The 24,978-nt window shown below is 41.4% G+C and overlaps 1 protein-coding gene across 1 annotated transcript; it reads left to right on the forward strand.

The window, feature by feature from the left end:
- Positions 1-3,493: 3,493 nt before the first annotated feature.
- Positions 3,494-5,918, forward strand: LOC146551985 (uncharacterized). The gene is made up of 2 exons (XM_085258138.1): positions 3,494-3,847; positions 4,421-5,918. Exons 1-2 carry the CDS (start codon positions 3,521-3,523, stop codon positions 5,534-5,536), a joined length of 1,443 nt encoding a protein of 480 aa, XP_085114264.1. The 5' UTR covers positions 3,494-3,520; the 3' UTR covers positions 5,537-5,918.
- The last annotated feature ends 19,060 nt before the right edge of the window (positions 5,919-24,978 follow it).

The following is a 24,978-nucleotide window of genomic DNA, read 5'->3' on the forward strand; positions in this document are numbered from 1 at the left end:
AAGGATGTGCAATCTGTAAAATAAAAAAAGGCAATGTGCGTGTGTCATTCAGTCACAGCATGCTGAGCTTGCATGAAAGGGAGAAGGTATAGCAGGTGTCCTTGTTACTTAACTTGGCACTAGTCCCCGAACTCAGTGAATGAACCATTCATGGACATTGTAAACACCGTGCCCTGTGAATCGAGACATTGTCACCCTGGACCACTCCCTAGATGGAAATTAATTCCTGGATGGAAATGCATGATTAAAGTGGAACAAATACCCAGAAGTACTTTTCAATTTTTTGCATGTAAGGGACAAAATGCTAAAGAAGAAAAAGGCCTCGGACAAAATTCCATTTTTTTTCTTTTATCAGCTTAATGACATAGATGCTTTTTTAAAATCAGAAAAAACAACTAAAACCAAGTGTTCTCATTTACAACCATTTAAGCACATTATAAATGTTATAAAATAAATGTACAATATGCTCTCTGAGTACAGCTTGCTAATACTGGTTGGACCTCTTTCAGAACTGCCTCAATACAGCAAAAATATTTACAATGCAAATAAAATGCATTTTGCATATTATTCAAATACAGTTGGTAAAAATATCCCTTTATAAAAAGGGAACTGAATCAGGCAGGTGATTTCTGACACTTGGCCTCTATGTCACCACTGGAGAGATGAGCATGGTTATTTCTTAAAGCATATAGTTAGGGCTGGACCAGGTGAGCCTGAATCCTCCCTTACTGCCTCAATACTTAATTGCACAAATTCACCAAGGAAATATTCCCCAGAGAACTTGGCAGCATCATGTAACTTTTGCAGATGTGTCAACATGATGTGAATTTCCTGTTCAACAAAATCCCAAAGATCAGAATCAGAATCAGAATGGGGTTTATTGCCAAATGTTGAGCAGGTTTACAACATTAGGAAATTGCTGCGGTGCTTCAGTGCAAACATGATGTCCTATTGTATTTATATGTGGTGACTGCAGAGGTGACTTAAACTCTTTTTTTGTTTCTGTTCTTGTCATGTTCAAGTTTACTTTCCAAAACCATAAATATACCATTCATTTAAATGCACATGATTTATTTTATTAAATGCGTGCAAATGCTAACAGCAACCATTTAAAACTAAGTTTATTGTGGAGTATTTCTTCTCTTTTTCCCCATCGTTTCTGGATTTTTTAAAGCAGATTAGATCAGAACTAATTGCTGTTTCTTCCTTTAGTTTTTGAAACCAGTTCTTTGCGTTCATAATATTTGACTGAGTAATGATTATTATTGAATGATTATTTGATTTGATTTGATATACCTTTATTAGTCCCACAAGGGGAAATTTCATGTTAAGGCTGCCGACCTATTGCACGCAATGGCAGCGCCATCTTACCCTCCGACCATACATACGTTACACAAAACATCACATGGGGAAGACAGGTCAGAGAGGTATAACAATGGAAAATGCACCACATGAGGAAAGATAAGGAGAAAAAAAAAAACCTCCCCCCAGACTGAGCTCCAACAGGGAGATCAGTTTGAGAACAGTAAAAAACACCTCTGCACATAGCACATGAAAAAAAATTGTTAATACACCAAAGAAACACATGACAAGCAACAGGGGTGGGTAAAGGGTGAGAGACCGCCGAATTAGACAGTACATGCGGGCCTGCGTGCGCTGGCCTCCTTGATCCACCGTCAGCATCGGAAGGGAATAAGCGTCAAAGGCGTTTGGAAAGGGAGGGGGGATGAGTGTGTGCATATCAGTGTATATGTATGTGTGTGCGTGTCCAGAGTTCAGCTGAGACAGTGTCCTTCGCCCTGCTAGGCTAAGTAAACAGTCTTCCAGCCAACCCAGGTGGCCTTGCATGGAATGGGAAGGAACAGACTAAACACAGTCGTTATCAGGGTGTTGTTGTTCAGCTCCAGCCTTGAGACCGCAGCTGGCGCCAAAGGGGTATCCGCATGAAGTGATGGTGCTTTTTACTTTAGTGCGAACAGCTCATATGAATTTCAAAGCAGTTCTACAGTCCAACACTGGTCTCTCAATCTCTCTCAAGCGCCCAGAGATGTTATTCCGAGCTAGCCCTTCCGAGATGTATCCAGCCTGCAGTCAGAGATCTTATTCTGAGTATTCACAGCAGCTGTAGCCTCTCCAAGATCTTATCCGTGCTGCACTCAATGAGCCCATTTTGAGAAACTCACGCCTCTCCCATTGTTCCAATCCCAGCGGGCAGCCGGTTTCGCTTTCTTAATTCTTCGATAAGTCAGGGCCAAGCCAGCTCCGATCTGTCAGAACCCTGTTACCATGGTTCCAAATAGGTAGATATCTTCAGCACTCAGGCTCACCCAAGCCCAGAGACCAGTTGATCCAATCCATAATTCCTCTTTTACGTTTTAGAGAACAGACTGTGAGAGAATGTTCCAGGGAAAAGTAATACAAAAAACACGAGACTAGACAAGGACATAAGAGGCTAAGCAGGGAAGCTAAGGGAGAGGAGGAGAGGAGAAAAGTGCGACCGCCTTCGTCAAGAGCAAGAGCAGCGTTTTTCTTTTTGCAGGTGTTTTTCTTTTTCCAGGTATTTTTCTTTTTGAAGCATTTTTCTTTTTGCAGGTATTTTTCTTTCAGCAGCATTTTTCTTTTTGCAGGTATTTTTCTTTTTGCAACATTTTTCTTTTTGCAGCATTTTTCTTTTTGCAAGTGTTTTCTGAAGTTGCAGTCCGTTTGGCCTCTCAGGGCCACCGTATTTATGCCTATTTCTACTCCTGTTTGAATATGTTATGTATTATCATTTAGAAAAACTTGGAAAAAATGTTTTTAATTTATTTTAACATGTTGAAACTAAAACCTAGACATCATTGTCTGTGACAAATTCAAATCATCTTGGTCTTTTCGTGTTTGGAAGATTAAAGAGGAACTCATTTGGATTGCGTTACAGAAACAATCTGATGATGCAAATGATAAACGAGTAGAAGTTTTTTATATAGCTGCTGTACAGGAACCTGGTCATACTGAAAAGAGAAGATAGACACATGTAAATGTTCTACCTGTGCGTATCCATGATGTTTTTAATGTGGTTATTTGTCATGAGTGTGTTTCACTCCTCTTTAGGACAGAATAGTTTTCTCCGTGCATACTCTCCTGGGAATATCATCATTGGTGGACTTTTCCCCATTCATTTAAAAACTAATAGGACTGTGCTGCCACTGCTGGGGTGCAGTAGCTCCACCACCCCACTAGGGGGAGGAAGCGGGTTTGTGTACTCAAGTTTCTCTAGTAAATATCCACAGTATTTCTGATTTTGCGCCATTACCCCGATTCATAGCGGAAGCCGGTTTTTTACTTCCGCTTGCGCTGTTGTTGACAGTTGCGGGGTTACACCTTCACTGTTGATAAAGATTTCTCTCACTGCAGTTTGTTTTACCTGGAGTAAATGGCAACACATCGAAGGTGGATACACAGTAAAGATGTTTTAAAAAGCAGCGAGGACAGTTCAGTTACAGTGCCTCACCCGTCACTTCTCACGGAGTGGGTAGATGACATGAAACTATGGCCCGATGTTAGCTACATCGACATTATTAATTACCTTGTATTTTCCGAAGGCGTTGATGGCGAGGAATTACGTAATTACAAGAGCACCGAGGCGTATAATTACCTGCACAGCAACAAAATTGATAAAGTACTGCTCAACAAACAAGGCGACTTTATTTTTCTTAAAGCAGCTGTAGAGCCGAGCCAGAGTATTAATCAAGCGAAACACTTAGCATGGGCAATGCTAAGAGAAAGTGGAGTAGTGGAGACAGTCGGCTGTTCCTGTATCGCCGGATTAGGGAGATCATGTAGCCATGCGGCTGCTATTCTGTGGAAGGTATATCACTTATCTGGATATCACAATGTTTAAATCACTGAAACAGAAACACTGGACTGGTCAAAGGCTGTGATTAAGGAGTCACGCTACTGCCATCTAGCCAAGTATTACGTGGAGCACTGTTTACATGTGAAAGCCACTCGTTAACTTTGTGTGGGCTGTATGCTGTACAATCACATGAAGATAAAATATAAAAAAAATAAAAGACTGAACATTAAGGTCAAATTTACAAGACAAGAAAAACTATAGTTATAAGAAGTGACACAGAGTAGTATAATACATGTTTGTTTATATATATGTATATTTGTACACACACACTACTTTGAAAAAAATTAGACTGTGGATGTATATTTCTGCATCAAAAAGTAACTGACTATTAATATGAAATGGATAATATGGGTGACTTTGCCAGTGTTTATATCTGTTTTGGATATGATTCAGGTGTATTGACCCAGGGTCATATCTATAACATGCAGGACACCAACCGTGTACTGCTTTTGTTAGTGTAAACTTCCTCGTTATGTTAAATCTTGAGTATTGACAGTGAGAAAAAACTATTAATGTTTGTTACAGGTGCAGAATGCTGCGATCAGTGGAAAGACAGGGCTTGCGTGTACAGACGAGCAGCGCAGGTGGAATGCAGGGACAGCAAAGAACCTTGAACCTAAACGTCTAAGCCAGATAAACTTCAGACATCACAGGGCAGAGCAGCAGTACGATGTGAACTCCCGGACTGCAGTGACACAATCTCTCCCTAACACACCATATCACCTTACACATCAAGACTTTATTGACAGTGTTAGCAAAGCACCAGTGAAGCCACTTTTCCTCCTCAAGAACACATTAATTGGAAAGTGTTACAATGCCTCGCCATCTGCAGGTCCTCACCGCAACAGTAAAGTTGATGAGCAATTTTTTCAGCCACACCAAGCACACAGTTACAAACTAAGCTGTAATCCATGCAGGGCATTCTACCAGGCATACATTCAAGTTTCTGAAGAGCAAGCAGAACAATTACAAGAAGAAACAAAAGAGCAAAGTGCATCTGATTTGTGGCACAACTGCAGGAAAATCAGACTTACAGCAAGCTCTGCTAAAAAAGTTCCAGTACGTGCCACCACAAAAAATGACAAATTTTTATCTGAGCACATGTACCCTTCCTTTCGTGGGAATTATGAAACAAACTATGGTAAAGAAAATGAAGTTAAAGCTTGTCATCAGCTGAAAGAACAGGGTATGAACATCCTTCACATGGGTAGTGTTATCAGCATCCAGGAGCCATGGCTCTCTGCGAGTCCTGACGGGGTCATTGACTCAGATGTGCTTCTAGAAATAAAATGTCCTGTGCAGACTTATCCTTCACTCACGGAGCAGCTTACCCAGAAATGCAGCGATATCAAACTGGTAGATGGAGAACTGCAGCTGCAGAAAACTGGCAGCAGAGGCTATTACATGCAAGTGCAACTTACAATGTTTTGCACAGGGCTCAAGACTGCCACACTTGTGATCTGGACACCTACTGAGCATGTTTCATTTACAGTGCAATATGATGAAGCATTTGTAAAGGAACAAGTAAAACGCTTGAGAGGGTTTTACTTCTCATATTTCTTACCTCGACTTGTAGAGGAGTATGCAGCAGGACGGTTTCAGTTAAATGAGAGATACTTGAAGATAATGGGCAAGCTTTAATACATGTTACAACTATAAATGGGACAGTCAGACACCAACATGTCTGCAGAGTTTGGTCTCTGTCTTGTGAATGAAAGGAGACATTCAATATGAAATCTGTTAAATATTTCAATACAACTAAAATGTACGTAGTTGTAACATATGGTGGGAAATGAATGACAAACTGACAACATTAAATGTTGTGAATAGTTCTGTATTTCTGTAATCTTCCAACACAAAAAAATGTCAAGAATGCACAACTAATTATTGTAGATTTGAGAAAAACATTTTTTTTTCATTTAAGAAATTTATCACATTGTGGTTGAATAAAAAAGTAATAATTGTTCAATTGATTGATTGCAATTGTTTTATATATACACATACATACATACATACATACATACGCACACACACACACACTGTATCACATAACCTTTCATCTAGAACACAAGATAAAAAAGTGAGACCTGGAATTATTTACTCTCTACATATATGTACATCAAATTTTAAAATAATTACATTACACTACGCAACTTTATGTCCTGAGTAACCATCTTAATATCCCCGAGTCCACAATTGTTCATAACATACACAATTATTGTGTATCACGAATGAGATCCTCTCTTAAGTTCACTAGAGCAGCACATATTCTCAGTATCTTGTCTACTTTAGGAGCCATGCTTATAGGAACAATTTGTGAAAGTATTTTGTAGACTTTCAAGCGTCTGATTGCTCTTTCAACATGGATTCTTACATTTGCAATCCGACGTGTGTATGTTACCTGTTCCTCAGTTAGCTGTCTACGTTTTTTTGTGAAAGCGGTATTACTAATCTAACTTTTCTCTCAAAGAGTAAGTCTTTAATTGTAAAACCTCTATCTGCCATGACTTCATCACCAGGTTTTAGGTATGTTAATATTCCAGAGTCCATTGTGATAAATTTGTCACTACATCGGCCGCCATATGCCGCAGACACAAACATGATTAGTCCACATGGTGCAACAGCAACCAAATATTTGACTGTGTTGTGTGAATAATAATGGCTGTATGATTCCCCTCTTGAGCCCAGATTTCTGGGTTTCTGTAAAAGGGTCTCACTGCAGTCTATAATGCATGTACTATTTGGAAAGTTCTTCTTGAAGGCTTCAGGCATAGTTGCTTGAATAGTTTCTTTTGGCAGCCATGGAATTAATGGTCGGAGAACTTCCTCCAGCTTGTCTAACCAGTGTGAGATGATCTTGCTGGCCATGCTTTGTGATATATGAAACTGGCGGCTTAGGTCACCTATTACACGGTTACTCTTTAATTTCATAAGTGTCATGAGGACTTGATCTCGGACATGCATGGTAAATTCATTGTTGTCATATCCTTCCAGTGTCGACACAAGTGTGTTAAATGTTTCTAAGGCTATCCCAGTGTACAGCAAAGCGTCTGCATCATTTTGAAGAATGAAATATGCAACTTCATCACACTGAGTCATCTTATCCTGCACATCTTTTCTGCGAGACCTGTTGCAGTATTGATGGTCTTGTTGCGAAGGATCCTCCCACTGTGTGTGGACTGAGTGCAGATGTGGCTCAGGGGGTTGTGTGGAGATGCTGGCCTGGTCTAATTCCACTGAACGTAACACTGTGGAGTCTGAATAAGACAAAAATATGATCAGATGTACAGTCAAACTGTTAGCATAAGAGAAACTGTAAAGTGTCACTTAGCTTATTATATTTGAGTGAAATTTCTCATTCTACATTTTTTCACACAAATGCAAAATCATAAATGTCAACATAAAATGTTCCTAAGTCCCCTAAAAATTTGTCACAATTTTATTCAATTAATGTGATTAGATTTTATTTTACATTCTAAAAAAAGTCACAACTGTTGGTATTTTTGCAAAGGTTGCCTTTAACTTTTTTACTTGAGTTTTCTCGACTTGAAAAAACATGTTCTTTATAAACACAAACCTAAGACTTTTACAGCCCTTGGAGCTAATCTTTTGGCATTATTATTATTATTATAAACTTTCGTTAAAATTTAGACTTTGCTGCTAATAACCAGCTAGTGCTGATACTAACGCCATTCACCATAGGCTATTATTTAGTAAAAGTAAAGAATTGCGTGTTTAAAATGCGAAACGGTGGCAAACCACATTTACACTTTCACTTACCGGGTACAGATTCTGTGTTTTTGTTCGTATTACTGGAAGCTGTCACACTCAAAGTGGTCCGAGTGAGCCTTCTTCTTTTCTTCGGTGGGGGTCGGTCATAGCCCAGATAAAGCTCCGGGTCGGGGTGTAGCTCTGTGGGCTTTTTATCGATAAAATGAAAGGAGCAAACATAAACTCTCTTTGGAGGGTGTTTGAGTCTTAAAGCTGCCAGCCACGCCAGTTTCCGATCCTCCTTCCGCGGCATAGAGTGCAGTGCGTAGGGCGGTGGGCACGGACAGGCCTTTCTAAGTTGTTGATGCTCAAGGCAAAATGTTTCTAATGCGTTTTTCAGTTTTCTTGAATTATTGTGGCAGCCGACGACAGCACACGTTGAACCCGAGCTCATCTTCGAACAGGTAAAGCCACTTATTACCGCACAAAGTAACTGATTTTGTTGTTAGCAACGACTGAACGCTGGGTCTCGCTTTGAGTCACCGGAAGTATAAAACCGGACAACGGAAGTAGTGGTCTGTCATGGCAGCCTACGTACGCTCTTACAGAAACCTGTGGATAGGAAAAGTTCATGGAGTCTGGCCAAGTTGATACCAGCACACAAAATATTAGCTCTGAAGTTGGCTGTACTGGAGCATGAGAAATATATGCTTATTTACAGTGCCTTCATTAGGGAGACAAATAAACCCTGCAATGAGAACTGGAAGCCTTTGCCTCTCCTTTTGAAGAACTGTTTATCTATCTGCCAAACTGGGCATCAACATACAGGGAGGGCAGAACAAGGACTAACACTTCTGCACCTCTCTCCTGTAGTGAGTAAGTACAGGCTGAGTTCATCAGCTCATTAGTGTCAAATAGATGATTTGTGAATTTAATCTGCCTTCTGTCAATCTTGCAGCAAGTTCAAGTTTCCCACTTTTCTGCGAACCGTGCCTAGTGACAAATATCAGACAAAAGGTATTGTTGAGCTGGTGAAGATATTCCATTGGAAAACAGTGATTATTGTGGGAAGTGATGATGAGTATGGGAAATATGGCAGTGATAGCCTTCAAGACAACTTCAACAACAAGAGGATCTGCATTGAATTTGTTCACATCTTGTCCGCTGATTTTACGACAAACAATAATAGCATGGACAAAACTGAGCTGAATGAACTACTGGAAAAAATTCAAAACTCTTCTGCTGAGGCCATCATCATCTTCACAAAGGAGACTAATGCAGAAATCATCCTGGAAGCAGCTATTAAACACAGAGTCAATAGAACGTGGATTGCAAGTGATGCATGTTCCAGCAAGAGATTACAGGATCACCCCAACCTCAGCAACAGGACACTCTCAGCACTGATCAGTTGTGTTTGCTTTTGGAACTGTGTCTTAATTCCACCTGTTTTGCGTGAGGGTCAGTACAGGCGGAAACCTAGGTATGCCATGGGTTCCCCCAGGCCCCTGGTCAAAGTCACCAAACCAGTTCGTAAGCAGGTACAAACTGGTGTGTGTATAAATAAATAAATAAAAAAACCAAAAAAAAAAAAAACACCCAGCACGCCCCTGCGGGCGGTTTATCCTTCAAGCTCGGGTCCTCTACCAGAGGCCTGGGAGCTTGAGGGTCCTGCGCAGTATCTTAGCTGTTCCCAGGACTGCGCTCTTCTGGACAGAGATCTCCGATGTTATTCCCGGGATCTGCTGGAGCCACTCGCCTAGCTTGGGAGTCACCGCACCTAGTGCTCCGATTACCACGGGGACCACCGTTACCTTCACCCTCCACATCCTCTCGAGCTCTTCTCTGAGCCCTTGGTATTTCTCCAGCTTCTCGTGTTCCTTCTTCCTGATATTGCTGTCATTCGGAACCGCTACATCGATCACTACGGCTGTCTTCTTCTGTTTGTCTCCCACCACTATGTCCGGTTGGTTAGCCACCACCATTTTGTCCGTCTGTATCTGGAAGTCCCACAGGATCTTAGCTCGGTCATTCTCCACCACCCTTGGGGGCATCTCCCATTTTGACCTCGGGACTTCCAGGTTATACTCGGCACAGATGTTCCTGTACACTATGCCGGCCACTTGGTTATGGCGTTCCATGTATGCCTTGCCTGCTAGCATCTTGCACCCTGGATTGTCTCTGGGGCATCTTTACACAGCCTGCACCTGGGGTCTTGCCTGGTGTGATAGACCCCAGCCTCTATGGATCTTGTGCTCAGAGCTTGTTCTTGTGCTGCCATGATTAGTGCCTCTGTGCTGTCTTTCAGTCCAGCTTTGTCCAGCCACTGGTAGGATTTCTGGATATCAGCCACCTCCTCTATCTGCCAGTGGTACATACCGTGCAGGGGCCTGTCCTTCCATGATGGTTCCTCGTCTCCCTCCTCTTTCTTGGGTTTCTGCTGCCTGAGGTATTCACTGAGCACTCGTCAGTTGGGGCCATCTTCCCAATGTATTCTTGGATGTTCGTTGTCTCATCCTGGACTGTGGTGCTGACACTCACCAGTCCCCGGCCCTCTTCATTCCGCTTAGCGTACAGCCTCAGGGTGCTGGACTTGGGGTGAAACCCTCCATGCATGGTAAGGAGCTTTCTTGTCTTTATGTCAGTGGCTTCTATCTCCTCCTTTGGCCAGCCTATTACCCCAGCAGGGTACCTGATCACGGGCAGGGCGTACGTGTTGATGGCCCGGATCTTGTTCTTACCATTCAGCTGACTCCTCAGGACTTGCCTGACCCTCTGCAGGTACTTGGTGGTTGCAGCTTTTCTAGCGGCCTCTTCATGGTTCCCATTCGCATCCCATCCCCAGGTACTTGTAACTGTCCTCTATGTCTGCAATGTTGCCTTCTGGTAGTTCAATCCCCTCAGTTCTGACTACCTTCCCTCTCTTTGTTACCATCCGACTACACTTCTCCAGTCCGAACGACATTCCAATGTCATTGCTGTATAGCCAGACAACAAACTTCACTCCGTGAAGTCTTCAAGTAACAGAAAAATATATTATACTAATTCTACTCGCATGCTTATGCAAAAGGTTAAAAAGGGTAAAGGGACTTTTATTTCTTTTTTATATATATTTATTAGGGGTGCAACGATACTCGTATCGATATTGAACCGTTCGATGCAGTGCTTTCGGTTCAGTACGCATATGTATCAAACAATACAAAATTTTTAATTTATTTTATCAACTTTCCTTCTGACGATGCTTTCTGTGTTGAGCGCTCAGTGGATCTGCGCTCGACAGTGCAGCCTAGGCGGAGTAGTCAAACGCAGATTCACTGAGCGCAGGGCAAGCTAGCGAGACAGAAGTTAATCTCTCCTTGCAACATGGCAAATTGAACCTCCCCCACCCTCATTCGGATCCGGCGTTTGGAACTATTTTGGTTTTCATATGACGTATGACCCTGAAGGTAAGCGCGTCATGGACTAAAGTAAAACAGTATGTTGGATGTGCCACGCAATGCTCAATTACATGGGTGGGAGCTAGTGTGTTAGCGCAGTTAGCTCGTTAACGTGTTGGCCGTCCAGCCCCACGCACGGGGTGATCCGCGGTATCTCATTAACGGAGATTTGCCGTGTTGTGGCGTTAACGTCATTTCAACGAGATTTACGCTGACAGCACTAGTGGGAACACAACGAATATGACTGCACATTTACGCCGACAAACAACAAGCACGCATGCTACAAACTTTACCCGAGTCATTTAGACAGCCGTTAGCACATGATTCTCCTTATGGGGACCTGATATGTTTAATATGCTGCTGAGAATATAGCCCAGAAGAAGCGTATAGTATAGCTTTTATTTTGGAAAGAGACATTTCTCTGTAATAAACTCTTTTCCAAAGATGAGTGATTCCTCAATCAGATACAGGGCTCACAAAATCGCTAGCCCGATGTCCCGGGGCTAGCGATTTTTCCAGTTGGGCTACCAAAATCTATCTCTTCCCTGCCCGTCAGCCTATCGTAGGAAGGAAAAATATATGTCAATGCTTTTGCATTCTTTCGGAAATGTAGCTGGGTAATTATGTCATTGGCATCGGTGAGCCACTGTCAATATGTGACATATTGAAATCGCGTTTGAATTTGCGCTTGTTTTTTGCTTTCACTTTGCAATCGCGCGAACTGTGTATAGAGAGCGACAGCACTGATTGGTGAGTGATGATAATTTGCGCACCAATTCCTCTGACATCGTCTTATCAATCGTTAGCTTACTATGCAAACATGACAAGTGAAATCTCCCGCAGCAAGCTTAAACATGTGAGAGGTTGATCGCGCAGAGAATCGCTGAGCGTTATGTGAGTGCGTGTGTAAAAACAGCAGGATATATATTTTAGTTCTGCTGAGCCAAATAAGACAGGTCAGGGTGAAGATGTGACAGCCAAAGAAAAGCTTACCACAAAACGGAAAAGTTAGGACAAATCAGAGTATAAGGCAAAAAGAAAGTGCAGCTTTATGGTTTCATGGACAAAAGAATTTCTGTGGCTGCAATATGACAAGCTAAATAACCAGGGCTGCACATAAGTGGTCTGCAGGTGCGCATTCGCTGTCAAAATAAAAAACGCGCACAAGATAAGAAGTTGCAACACGTGTTTGCGTACATAAGATTTTCAGGAGGACAGACATTTGTTTAGAACTCTTAAAGATGTCGAAGAAGCAAGCTCCTTTAAGCAATTACTGTGATGTTCCTCCACCTCCAAAGAAATGTCAGGAGTCCGAACCACAAAAAAAGCACATATTCTCGGAAAAGTAGTTGCAGGAGGTGAGCTGGCTTCAAACAAATGATGAACGCAGAGAGATGTGGTGCGGAATGTGCCGTGAAAATTTAATAAATGACAAATTAAAAAGGCATGAACATTTTTTTTTGTATCGAAAAAATATCGAACCGTGACACCAAAGTATCGAACCGAACCGTGAATTTTGTGTATCGTTTGCACCCCTAATATATATACGTAATATACATATATATATATATATATATACATACATACATACATACACACACACACACACACACACACACACACACACACACACACACACACACACACATATAAATGTAACCCACTCCTGGGTAAGTACACCTCACTCTAGGTTCGGGGAGGAGCTGGACATGAGTGCGAATAATCATAACACAGAAATTTCAGTTAACTGTGACTTTAGTTTCAACAATAACAGTTTCACAGCTAAACAACTACTAGGGCCCTTAAATTAAAATAGAAATAAAATGCATTGTCCTTAAAAATGAAAGGAGACAGAAAGACAGGTGAGAAAGAATAAAACTAAACTGACTTTTTGATGGCATTTTACACAGTACTGGTACAGAATCTAGAAAACGTGGGAAAATACTGGCATCATATACAGTACTTATTTCTGAGGAAATTAAATTACTATGTACAATAATGGATTTCTATACATCACATGAAAACATTTGTTGTAAGATTCAGATAATTATTTGTTGAAAGTGAGACATTTTAAATAAGAATAAGGAAGAAGAGAATTTCTTTGTGCCCCCCGCTCCCTATTAATGCCCTACTTGGCCCCCTGGCAACACTTTGCTAGAGCCGCCCCTGCACAGTTACCAGCTATCAGCGTAAAAAAGGATCCTGGTGTTATTTGTCTCTCAGAAACAGTTCATAACTTCCCTTCATGTCACCTAAAAGGTAACCCTATTACTCCATCACCTCTTCAGCTCTGATGATTCAGTAAGGACATCTCCTGGTTTCATCTTCATGTTTCCCTCTCACCACATATCCAAACGATATCATGACCAGCAGCTTTTACAGCTGTGGCTCCAGCAAACATCAGCTGATACTAGAAATTAAAATTAATATTAAACAAATTTTAACAACAGCTTATCAGACTGTGCTGCTGTTGTTTAATGCGACATCCGCTTTCTTCTTTCTGGCGCAAAGTGAGCGATAAACAAACAAGAAAGACGGGATTTGGGACAGAAAAGGCGATCAGCTGATCATTGATCAGTTTCATGATTGAAATAACAACAGGGGAGGGAGGGGGAGAGAATGAGAGAAGAAGAAACAGCTGTGCAGCATAAAGACACAGAATAACTCCAGCTTTGTGTCTTTTTCATTCTAGCTGAAGTACTGGACTGCACCATCGGCCCAGATCTGGCGTCTCAGATTAACTGGATTTGGTTGAACAGATGTGTGGCTAGGGTTGCCAACCGTCCCTTAAAATACGGAATCGTCCCGTATTTCGAAACAAAAGTACACGTCCCGTATTGAGCTAATAAGGGACGCACTTTGTCCCGTAATACAGTGAGAATCAAAAGTAGTCTATAACTTTTAATGGAATTAACGCTTTGTTTGAAAACATAATTCCCAGCCCCTCTCCTGCTTTGTGACCAATGAGCTAACAGCACACTTATGACAATTCGAGTATGACAATTCAGATTACCGCTCATCTCATTGGTCGAGGAAAGGTCGCTTACGGAGAAAATACCGGAAGACAACAGATGACCACAACAAGAAGCATGGCCAACAGGGAAACAAACGCCGACACTGCAGTGCAAGTCTCGGACGACAGTAAACCTAAAGCTGGGCAGACACTGTGCGATTTTTTCAGTCGCGTTATTCAGCTCCTGCTCAAACTGCACGATTGACTCGCAGGGGTTAGAAGTTGGTAGGTCACGATGCAGGTCTCACACTATACGGCCCGATGCTCTGATGCGACCTGAGTGCTCACACTGTGCCTCCATAAAATGAAGGTTATAACAGAAAATCTGTCGCGCTCTCTCTCTCCGTCTTACACTCACACAGACACACACACCACCACCATCAACTTTGCTAAATTGCTAATGAAAAACACTGATCAGGCAGCTGTGACTGAGCAGCAATGTAAATCCAACTATTTTCACGGTTGTTGTGGTCGTGATAATTTTGTGATGCCACATCGAAAAGGCTCGGATGAGCTTTCCAAAGTTCTACAAGTTGTGCCTCCATCGCTTGTGTCCAGATCACACGCTGCACAGCCGTGCTGCTCCATCTTTTACACCAACGTTTACGTGTTTGCGCGCGAGCAGTGTGAGCGGCTGTGGTGAGACCCTCACGAGCGATTTATGATCGGGAGCTGGTCGTGAGGTGTTAATCACTTCTCGTTACCCCACGTATACTACACGATGCACGATGAAGGCCAAAATCGGTCCGATCACTCAAAAATCGGCTAAAAATGGGCCTAAAACCGCACAGTGTGAGCCCAGCATTAGAGCAGCAATGTTTGTTCCCCTCAGAGAAAGGGAAGAATGGGAAAAGGAAAACACCTGGCTGGAAAAAGTTAATATGGGCATGTGCAGTGAATATCAGCGCTATGTGGCCAGAAGTGTGATAATATAACTTATTTTGTGTAATAAACAACTGCAAGGATAGATGATTACAACAAATTGATGACTAATACATAAAAGTAATACATAGATGAATAATGATGATGAGTTATGATGCGTAATCATGGGAACAAGCAGGTTTACAAACAGGAGCAGCTGATTAGCATTAGAAAAGCTGAAATAATACCTCAACTGAAGCCAATTGTACTAAATGCACTAAATGTGCACTGTTACAAGAATGTTTTTCTTTCTATTGTTTTCTATTATTTTAAGTTAAGCAGGACAGAGTTCTTTTAAAGAAAGATTTACTTATATTCTCAAAAGTTAAGCATGACAGGCTTCTGTTTAAGAAGGAGACCTGTTTTATTGTGTTAATGTTGTCATTTTGAGCTAAAAATAAATGGCTAAATGATCATTTGTTTCACATGTGTTCATATCACAAAGAATACACATCTACTTAAATCAAATTCAAGTCAAAGGGTTAAAAAAATAATTTCACACACAAAAAAAGAGCTAGAAAATTCACCACACTGGGAAGGGTGAAGACAACTGGGTCGCCCGGCCCTGGCCACGAGGTGTCCCTTATTTATTTTTCAGGGAGTTGGCAACCCTATGTGTGGCAGACTTGCGTTTCAGGAGCTGCTACCAACAAACCAGCAAATAAACACCAAATGTGTCATCTGTGACACTTGTGAGGTTATCTCAAAACACACTCTGTCTGTCTTGATGCTGTTGAACAACAAAAAGTTTAAAAATGTCAGGAGTTTACAGGGTGATATTCTCATGCGCCACAGCAAATGTTCTCATGAGCCACAGCAAACGCCGATGTTGTTCACAGGCAGTGTTGGGACTAACGTGTTATTAAGTAACGCGTTACAGTAACTACGTTATTATTGTGGTAACGAGCACGGTAACTAGTTATTATGCCAAAACCGGGAACGCGTTACTCGTTACTAGAGCAGGGCGATATGGCCAAAAATATTTATCACGATATATATTTGCAAATTTGCGATAACGATATAACTGACGATATAATTGATGCGAGACAAAATACAACTCCACAACATTACTAGCGCAAAATACAACCTTCCATTTATTTTCACTTAAACAAGAAGCTGGTTTTTATGTACATTAAAGCTTTATCAAAATGTAACAGTGCCAATGCAAATTCCTTGCTGAAAGTTTAACCAAAAGGCATTTCCAGTAGAAATGGGCTGACATATCCTGAGCATAACCATGTATAATATCCACTGAAGTTAAAAAGAGGTGCTTTGCAACATTAAACTGCAGTGTGCAGTACGCATTTTTCGGACCATAAGGTGCACAGGATTATAAGGCACATTAAGCGAAACAAAGCAGTCAGATAAATCAAACTTTATTAAACTCATTCTTCTTGCTTTCTCCACTTCTGTACCATTGATTCATTAATGTTGAATTCTCTGGCAGCTGCTCTATTCCCATGTTGTTGCAGTATATTAATAACTAACCTCGTATTGTGGATGGATTATCTCAGTTGTTCTCCTGACTGAAGTTTGGTCCGTTTACAGCATCCTGCCATGCGATTGCATTTGTTTCTAACCATGAGGAACCTTCACGTTAACTTTTATAAGTGGAAAAGTGTTAGTGTTCGTCCTCCAGCTTCACTGTTTATGTTATGCTAACATAGCTGTGTCGCTAGCGATCACGTAGCACATCATTATATACCAGCTAGCCCAACTTCAGTAACCCTACAAACGTCACTGCTGTTTAGTTTCCTGTCTTCATTTATGTTGGAAGTGATAGCAGAGCTGTACGTTTGATTTTTTTCAGAAATCTCTCAGTCAGAACATGCAATATCATGCTTAGGTAACTAGCGAAACTAGCGAGCTAACTTCCGCTAGCTTCCTGCTAACTTCTAACTCCGTTAAATGTAATAACTTTTGTTTTCATGGATGCCTGGAAGTTAAACTTCATAGTTTCACCTGGTAAAGCAGCAATGCTGATCGTTTTATTAAAGATGAAAGAATTTAGACAGTTTTTAACTCTCAGTGATGCTGCAGTGTTGTTTGACCTGAAGCATACAGAGTTTAGGACCCAGATTACTCCCAGATTTAAGAGCATCTTAGTTTGACAAATATGACAATAACGACGGCCGCTTGCATGTTCTGCAAAAAAATGTGCTTTGTCGTGTATCTGACGGACAAACACCAAACCAGTTCCACATCACTGAAGTTGCACCATTTTTACAAACCAATTCTGGTTCATCTGTTTCACTCAACAATCGGCCACGTGTGTATGAAAACAAAGGCACTGCGCATGCGCGTTTTACTCCCATTCTATTGCGATATTTCATTTTCCTATCGTTGCCTAACATTATACCGGTATTACCGTGAACGGTATAATATGGCCCAGCCCTACTCGTTACAAATCAAATCAAATTACTTTTATTGTCACATCACATGTGCAGGTACATTGGTACAGTACATGTGAGTGAAATTCTTGTGTGCGAGCTTCACAAGCAGCAGAGTTGTGCAAAATACAATAATGTAAACAAGCAAAATACAAGAATGGCTACATCTGAAACTAATAAATATATGTACAATATATAATAGTATATGCATTTCTGGATGTGTATACTAAATATTTTTCTACGTGTGTGTGTGTATACACATATTTTACAAATTAAATAGAGTAAACGAAATATACAGAGTTACATATAAAAATATACAGAGTTACTGGGATTTAGATAGGCTCGTTATTCGTTACTTCGTGTGGTGGCTATTGCGGCGCTTCCACAGATTCAATAACATTAGCAAGTTGTGGAAGCCAGCAGGTGGATGAAGGAAAAGGGAGGCAAGAGGAGAGACCCGAAGCGGCCGCTGGTCCGAGAGTGCCAGGTGAACTGAACTTCAGGTAAGAAGTTATAACCTGCAGTCCATCTGGGTCAGATATGAACCAAGTTTAGGTGGAGTTTATTTTCGTTATGCTGACTTTTTCGTACTGAGTGCTAGCTAGCATGACGGAGTTTCTATACATCTGGGTGGGTGCTATGTTACTGATGTTGAACTTTATTTTGAACTTTATTTTGTTAATTATTAGAGTTGCCAACCGTCCCGTTAAAAACGGAATCGTCTCATATTCAGAGAAAATATCATGCGTTTCGTATTGAGGTGAAAAAGAACACAGTTTGTCCCGGACTTCAGCTACAATGAAAAAAGACACAAAGCTGGAGTTATTCTGTCGTTACGCTGCACAGCTGCCTCTTCTTCTCTCATCCTCTCACCCTCCCTCTCCTGTTTCTACTTCAATCATGAAACTGATCAATGATCAGCTGATCGGCTTTTCTCTCTTGTTTATTTATCGCCCACTTCGCGCCAGAAAGAGGAAACCAGCGGATGTTGCGCTAAACAACAGCAGCACGTTTGATCAGCTGTTGTTAGAATTTATTTAATATTAATTTCTAGTATCAGCTGATGTTTGCTGGAGCCACAGCTGTAAAGCTGCTGGTCATGATATCGGTTTGGTTATGTGATGAGAGGGAAACATGAAGATGAAACCAGGAGATGTCCTTACTGGATCATCAGAGCTGAAGAGGTGATGGAGAAACAGGTTTACCTTTTAGGTGACATGAATGAGTTGAAGGGAAGTTATGAACTGTTTCTGAGAGACAAATAACACCAGGATCCTTTTCTAAGTAGCTGACAGCTGGTAACTGTGCAGGGGCAGGTCTAGCAAAGTGTTGCCAGGGGTCCATGTAGGGCATTAAAAGGGAAAGGGGGGCAGAAGGAAATACTTTCTTATTCTCATTTAAAATGTCTCACTTTTAAAAAAATAATTATCTGAGTCTTGCAACAAACGATTGATAGATTGATGCATATATACCATCAAAACAGTGTACATCACTGTCACAACAGTGTTTATTTTCATTCAAAGGCTTTATGATTTTTCCTATAATGGTGAGCCGGTCTCTAGTCAAAATGCCCAGGACGATTTTTTTTGTCCCAGTCCAGCTCTGTATGCAGCTCATCTGCAGTCTGGTGTTACCTACATCTTCCTATTCAGAAGGCAGAATTTCCGAGTTCTGAGTACAATCGAAAGCACCTCGACTGCAGTTTTTGTGTTGGATGTAAAAATAGAATAGAATAGAATAGAATTCAACTTTATTGTCATTGCACATGCACAGGTACAGGGCAACGAAATGCAGTTTGCATCCATCCAGAAGTGCTTTAGTGATATAGATATATTACAATATATATTAGCAATAATATAGATATGTGAGTATATTACAGAAATGGGTCTATTATGGTATGTCATAATGTACACGGTATGAAGTATGTTGTGAATATTCTATAACTATAAGTATGTACAGGCTGTAGTGAGTACAAGCTATGTACAGGATATGAACAGGATATAAATATGAAAAACTATACAGAATATGAAATAAATAACTTTACAGAAATCTGAGATATACAGTTATACAGAAATGGGAACTATGCAAGTTGTAAACAGTTGTAGGGTTAAGAATTATCGAATGTACAGAATGATTATTTACACAGAGCTATACAGTAGTGCAGTTAAGATAAGTGAGATATAATTCCTACAGAGGCTATATAAAGTGCTAGTGGTTGTGAGTGGTGGTTCAGTCCATGTTATTATTGTGTGTTTGAGGGTATAGTTGTCCATTGTGGGTGTGTGTATGTTCAGTCCATGAGTTAACGTGGGTCAGATGTCAGGAGGCAGAGTTCAGGAGTCTGACAGCTGTGGGGAAGAAGCTGTTCCGGTACCTGGTGGTCTTAGTCCGGAGGCTCCTGTAGCGCCTCCCAGAGGGCAGGAGGGTGAAGAGTCCATGTGATGGGTGACTGGGGTCTTTGATGATTTTCCCAGCCCCTTTCAGACACCGCTTCCTGTAGATGTCTTTTATGGCAGGAAGTGGTGCTCCGGCGATGCGCTGGGCAGTTTTCACGACCCTCTGCAACGCCTTCCGGTCCGAGGCAGAGCAGTTCCCGTACCAGACTGTTATACAGTTGGTCAGGATGCTCTCGATGGTGCAGCGATAGAAGTTCACCAGGATGTCTGAGGACAGGTGGTTCTTCCTCAGAGTCCTCAAGAAGAAGAGGCGCTGGTGACCTTCTTGACCAGCTTGGAGCAGTTGGTCGTCCAGGTGAGATCCTCAGAGATGTGGACTCCCAGGAACTTGAAGCTGCTCACACGCTCCACAGCCATCCCCTTAATGTGGATGGGTGGATGTGGGTCAGCATTCCTCCTGTAGTCCACGATGAGCTCCTTGGTCTTCTCGGTGTTAAGCAGCAGGTTGTTTCTGTCGCACCACTCAGCCAGATGATCCACCTCCTCCCTGTAGGCGGCCTCATCGTTGTCACTGATGAGGCCAATCACCGTGGTGTCATCTGCAAACTTAGTGATGGTGTTGGAACCATCAGCAGGTCTGCAGTCGTGGGTGAAGAGGGAGTAGAGGAAAGGGCTCATCACACAGCCTTGTGGTACACCGGTGTTCATCGTGATGGTAGATGAGCAGCGGTTATCCAGCCGGACATGTTGGGGGCGGTTGGTCAGGAAGTCCAGTAACCATTTGCAGATGAGGGAACTGATGCCCAGGTCTGTCAGTTTCCTGATGAGTTGTGAGGGGTGGATTGTATTGAATGCTGAACTGAAGTCTATAAACAGCATTCTGGCGTAGGTGTTGTTGTTGTCCAGGTGTGAGAGGACAGAGTGCAGTGCGATGGAGACTGCATCCTCTGTGCTCCTGTTCTGGCGGTATGCGAATTGGTGGGGGTCCAGGGTGGGGGGGAGACAGGATTTGAAGTGTGCTAGGACCAGCTGCTCTAAGCACTTAGTGATGATGGGGGTGAGTGCTACTGGGCGGTAGTCATTGAGGCAAGATGGGTTGGAGTTTTTGGGTATCGGGACGATGGAGGTGGATTTGAAGCAGGCCGGTACCACAGCGTGGGCCAAGGACAGATTGAATATGTCTGTGAGCACTCCTGCAAGCTCCCCAGAACACGCTCTGAGAACAAGCCCGGGGATGCCATCAGGACCTGCAGCCTTGTGGGGCTGCAGGTCCTGAGCAGGCTAGGATAGAATCAGGCGTGGGATTTCTCTCGTGGAAATGTGCACATTATTTTTTCCTTTCTATTGGTAGGTGGCACAGTGCACTTGTGGCAAGTAAGCAAGCTAGAAGACTGGCAATCTTGCTGGGTATCCAGTTACGGAAGCAACACATTAACAAGAGAATTCTGAGTAAAACCAAAGTTACTTTCCCTAGTAACTAGTTACTCTGAAAGTAACGAGTAACTTGAAGTAACTGAGTTACTTTTGATAGAAGTAACTAGTAATGTGACTAAGTTACTAATTTAAAGTAACTTACCCAACACTGTTCACAGGACAGACACAGTAAACGATCGGGAGACTCTTGTCGTCGTTATCGTTCCCCTCCTACGTTTTTATTACTCCGATTTCAGAGAGCGACTCGAATCAACCAGTAGCACCTCTGGCCACCTGACTTCTCCTGAAAACAGAAACACACCGTCTGCAGTGAAAGGCAAAAGGAGCCGCCCGCAAAAAAGGCAAATTCCACTTGCTACTCTGGAGTTGTCACCGATAAGCTACTCCATAAACAGAACACAGTTCTGCTGCATCACACATTAGGATGTTTGTTCTAATTTTCTATGACCTCAGCGCATTGAAAATAAAATTAAAAGCCAACAAAGAGCAATATGAATTTCTTTAGAACTTACCAGAATAAAAATGTCAGGAGCACACCAACAAAAATGGTGGCAGAGAGCTCGATATCAACTCGTCTCACCGCTGCTATCCAAGCCTGACGTCTTCGTCTGGTAACATGAGATCCCTCGCGTTGCTTCCAGGAGGGGAAACGATAAAAAGAGAGCCCATTTTCTAGCTTATTCCCTTCCCGATCGTGCGATCTAAAACTGCAACCGACAACACGGCAAGTATGAGCCATAGTTGATGTTTCCCTGTGCTTTAGATCTTGTAGCCCTTTGTTTGGCCTACTAAGATGGCGGCTCGACCAAAAATCGTGACCACGCCCCCTCCCGTGACATCACACACTAATCAGGAAATCAGCTCAGGTGCTTTGATTAAATTAACTAAAATCAGGACAGTCTCAACTAGTGATGGGATTTCCGGCTCTTTTTAGAGAGCCGGCTCTTTCGGCTCCGAACCGGCTCTTTCGGCTCCGAACCGGCTCTTCGGGTTGTTTTGTTGCTTTAATTAATTTATTATTAACAATAATATGAAATTATGCACAAAAGGAATTACTAACGTAAAAAAAAAGTGGTTTCAGTTATATATGTTTATATATAAATATATGCGGTGGCCCCTAGAGACAAAACACGTACAAACTTCAAAACACAATTCTAGCATGAACTGAACTTCCAAAGCAGAGCTACTAGATCACTTAAATTACACAATTGAAAGCATGTGTGTATTGTTTCTGTATTTATACACAGGCACTCATATATATTCAAATTATTTTAAAAAAAAGTTCATTTACCTGTTACTACCACACACCAAATCCGGTCGTTGGTACTTGCTGGTTTGTGTAGCCACAAGATAACAAAAGCTCAACACTGCGCCCAGCATCCTGGAGCACTTCTGTTGTCTTTTGTACGTGTTTTGAGTTTTTATGTGCTTCGGAGTTTTTATGTGCTTCTGAGTTTTTACGTGCTTCGGAGTTTTTACGTCTTTTGGAGTTTTTACGTGTTTTGGAGTTTGTACGTGTTTTTATGTGTTTTGGAGTTTGTACATGCTTCAGAGTTCGTACGTGATTTGAAGTTTGTATGTGCTTTGTCTCTAGGGGCCACCTTAAATATACTTTTATTTATTCACTCCACATAAAATGTAATAAATAAATCATATAATACAAAAATCAACTATTCACATTTCAACTTTTAACTATTTAAATTTTCAGCTTTTTCCTTTTACAAATTTAAAGTGAAACAACACAAAACACTGTAAACCACAACACAAATATAAATTAAAATATGAAAACAAAAGAAGATGCATATTCTCTGTCATAGGGGCCTGCATGAATAAACTTTCTGAATCCTTTATCATCTGCAACCGAAAATAGTTGTGGATGATTACTATACCTTTCTAATGTGACGTTGTTGTCCCTGGCTCTCTTTCTCTCTCTCTTCCTCTGGGTCTGTCGCTGTGCTACTGAGTGTATTTACCGCCCCTCCCCCCTCTGCCCAGCATAAAGCACAAGGCTCGCGTGCGGAGTGAAGCGGAAAAAAAGTGCGAGAGAGAGGCTGAGAGAAAGAAAAAAAAAAACCCACGTGACGGCTCGCGATAAGGAGCCGGCTCGCGTCGTTCACGTCAATGAGCCGGCTCTAAGAGCCATTTCGTTCGAGAATGACCCATCACTAGTCTCAACAGCCTGTACTACTGTGTTGAGTGAGTGTTAGAGAACTACTAGATAAACTTTCCTTTATCATGAGAAATCTGGGTTCATCAGTCTGAGCAGACTGTCAGCAGATTTAGAGGGACAGGTGCTGCTAGGGCGAGACAGACGTCTCTCACGGAGTCCTTTAGTGCTGCAGGCAGGCAAGGTGTTCAAATAGTGCACAACTTCAGTTTTTTTTATTTCTATATGATGAATTCTGCATTATTAAGTGATAAGAACAAGTAATCTGATGTCCTGTAATCATTATGACACTATAATTTGAGATACAATAAAAGATACAATAAATAAAAAAAGTTTTTGTACAAAGTATCAGTATCAGATCAGTATCATCAATACTACCCTGAATTTTATTTGGTATCGGATCGGAAAGGTCGTCCATCTTCCTCTTTATATTGTTTATTGGCAAACAGCATGGTGCATTACCGCCATCAACTGGTGTGGAGTGGGGACTGAAATGTCAACAAATAATTCAAATGAGTGTGCCTTAAAAAATAAATGGCCAGATAACTTTCACTTCCCTACTTCTTACGAAATAAATCAACCAACTTTCCTATCACCGAGCTTTTTGGTCAACTGTCTTCTTTCAGCATCAGCTCAGTTCAGTTCATTTTTATTTCAAACATGTACATTCAGAATCATTAAAAAATACCATTCCAGTTTTTTGTTTGAAAAGGAGTAGGCAGAATTATTTGGCTCTACCCCCTCACGTTTTACCTCTCACTCATTTAATTTTCTTTTAGTCTTAAATTAAACAACATATAAAGCAAAAGAAAAACAAAACAAACTTACATACATAAAACAAAAACAAGAAAGTAAATTTGCAGATTCACAATTTATGAAAAAATAAAAAAAGAACACCACTACCGTCCTGGGTTAACCTTGTTTGCTTCATTCTAATATTTGTTTAAAATTTGTTTTTTTATATTCTATTTATCTATTTCCATAATTTAACTCCTGCTATTGAGATAGACATAATTTTAAAAGTTGTTCTAGCACTTTGTATTTTTAAATTCCATTAACAATGTAAGGTATACTCACCTTCTTTTTCTAGAAACAATTTACAAATTTATTTTGGAAACATTTTATTTCTTACTTTATGTATTATTGGCCCTGCTTTAAACTTCACCAAGTCTTGGAATTTAAAAGCTTGCATTTTGAGAAAGAGTGCATTTGTATGGTCCCTGTACCCCACATTATTTATTAATCTAATGGCCCTTTTCTGTATTATAGTTATTTTTTGTGTATTACTTTTATGTGTTTCCCCAGACCTCTACACAGTAGCTCCTATATGCACAGTGCTTTCTGATCCAAGATTTGCTTTGCTATCCCCAGGACGGCAATGCCCGTGCCAATTTCCCTGCCTGGAAGAGTGTTCAATGCTTGCTCCTTCCCTATGCAGTCGGCAGGTCAACTGGACCAGCAGAGAGATGCTGCAGGACTGGATGCTGCTGTCTACACCGGCTCACTCACATACCCCATACCCACCCCTGTTGCTTGTCATGTGTGTTTTTTTAATGGCGCAAAGATCCATGAAGATCCATGTGCTTTTTGTGCTGAGGAGTTTTTGTTTTCTGTTCT

Source organism: Mchenga conophoros, linkage group LG19 (genome assembly GCF_057382185.1).
Source record: "Mchenga conophoros isolate Kocher_MC1m ecotype Shallow Benthic linkage group LG19, M_conophoros_male_GT1.1, whole genome shotgun sequence".
Taxonomy (NCBI): Eukaryota; Metazoa; Chordata; class Actinopteri; order Cichliformes; family Cichlidae; genus Mchenga; species Mchenga conophoros.

What these genes read in the sequence shown, in the direction of transcription:
- LOC146551985 (XM_085258138.1), top strand. Translation starts at nt 3,521, where the DNA reads ATGAAACTATGGCCCGATGTTAGCTACATCGACATTATTAATTACCTT. An exon ending in CGGCTGCTATTCTGTGGAAG is followed by an intron (nt 3,848 to 4,420) that starts GTATATCACTTA and finishes TGTTTGTTACAG; the next exon opens with GTGCAGAATGCTGCGATCAG.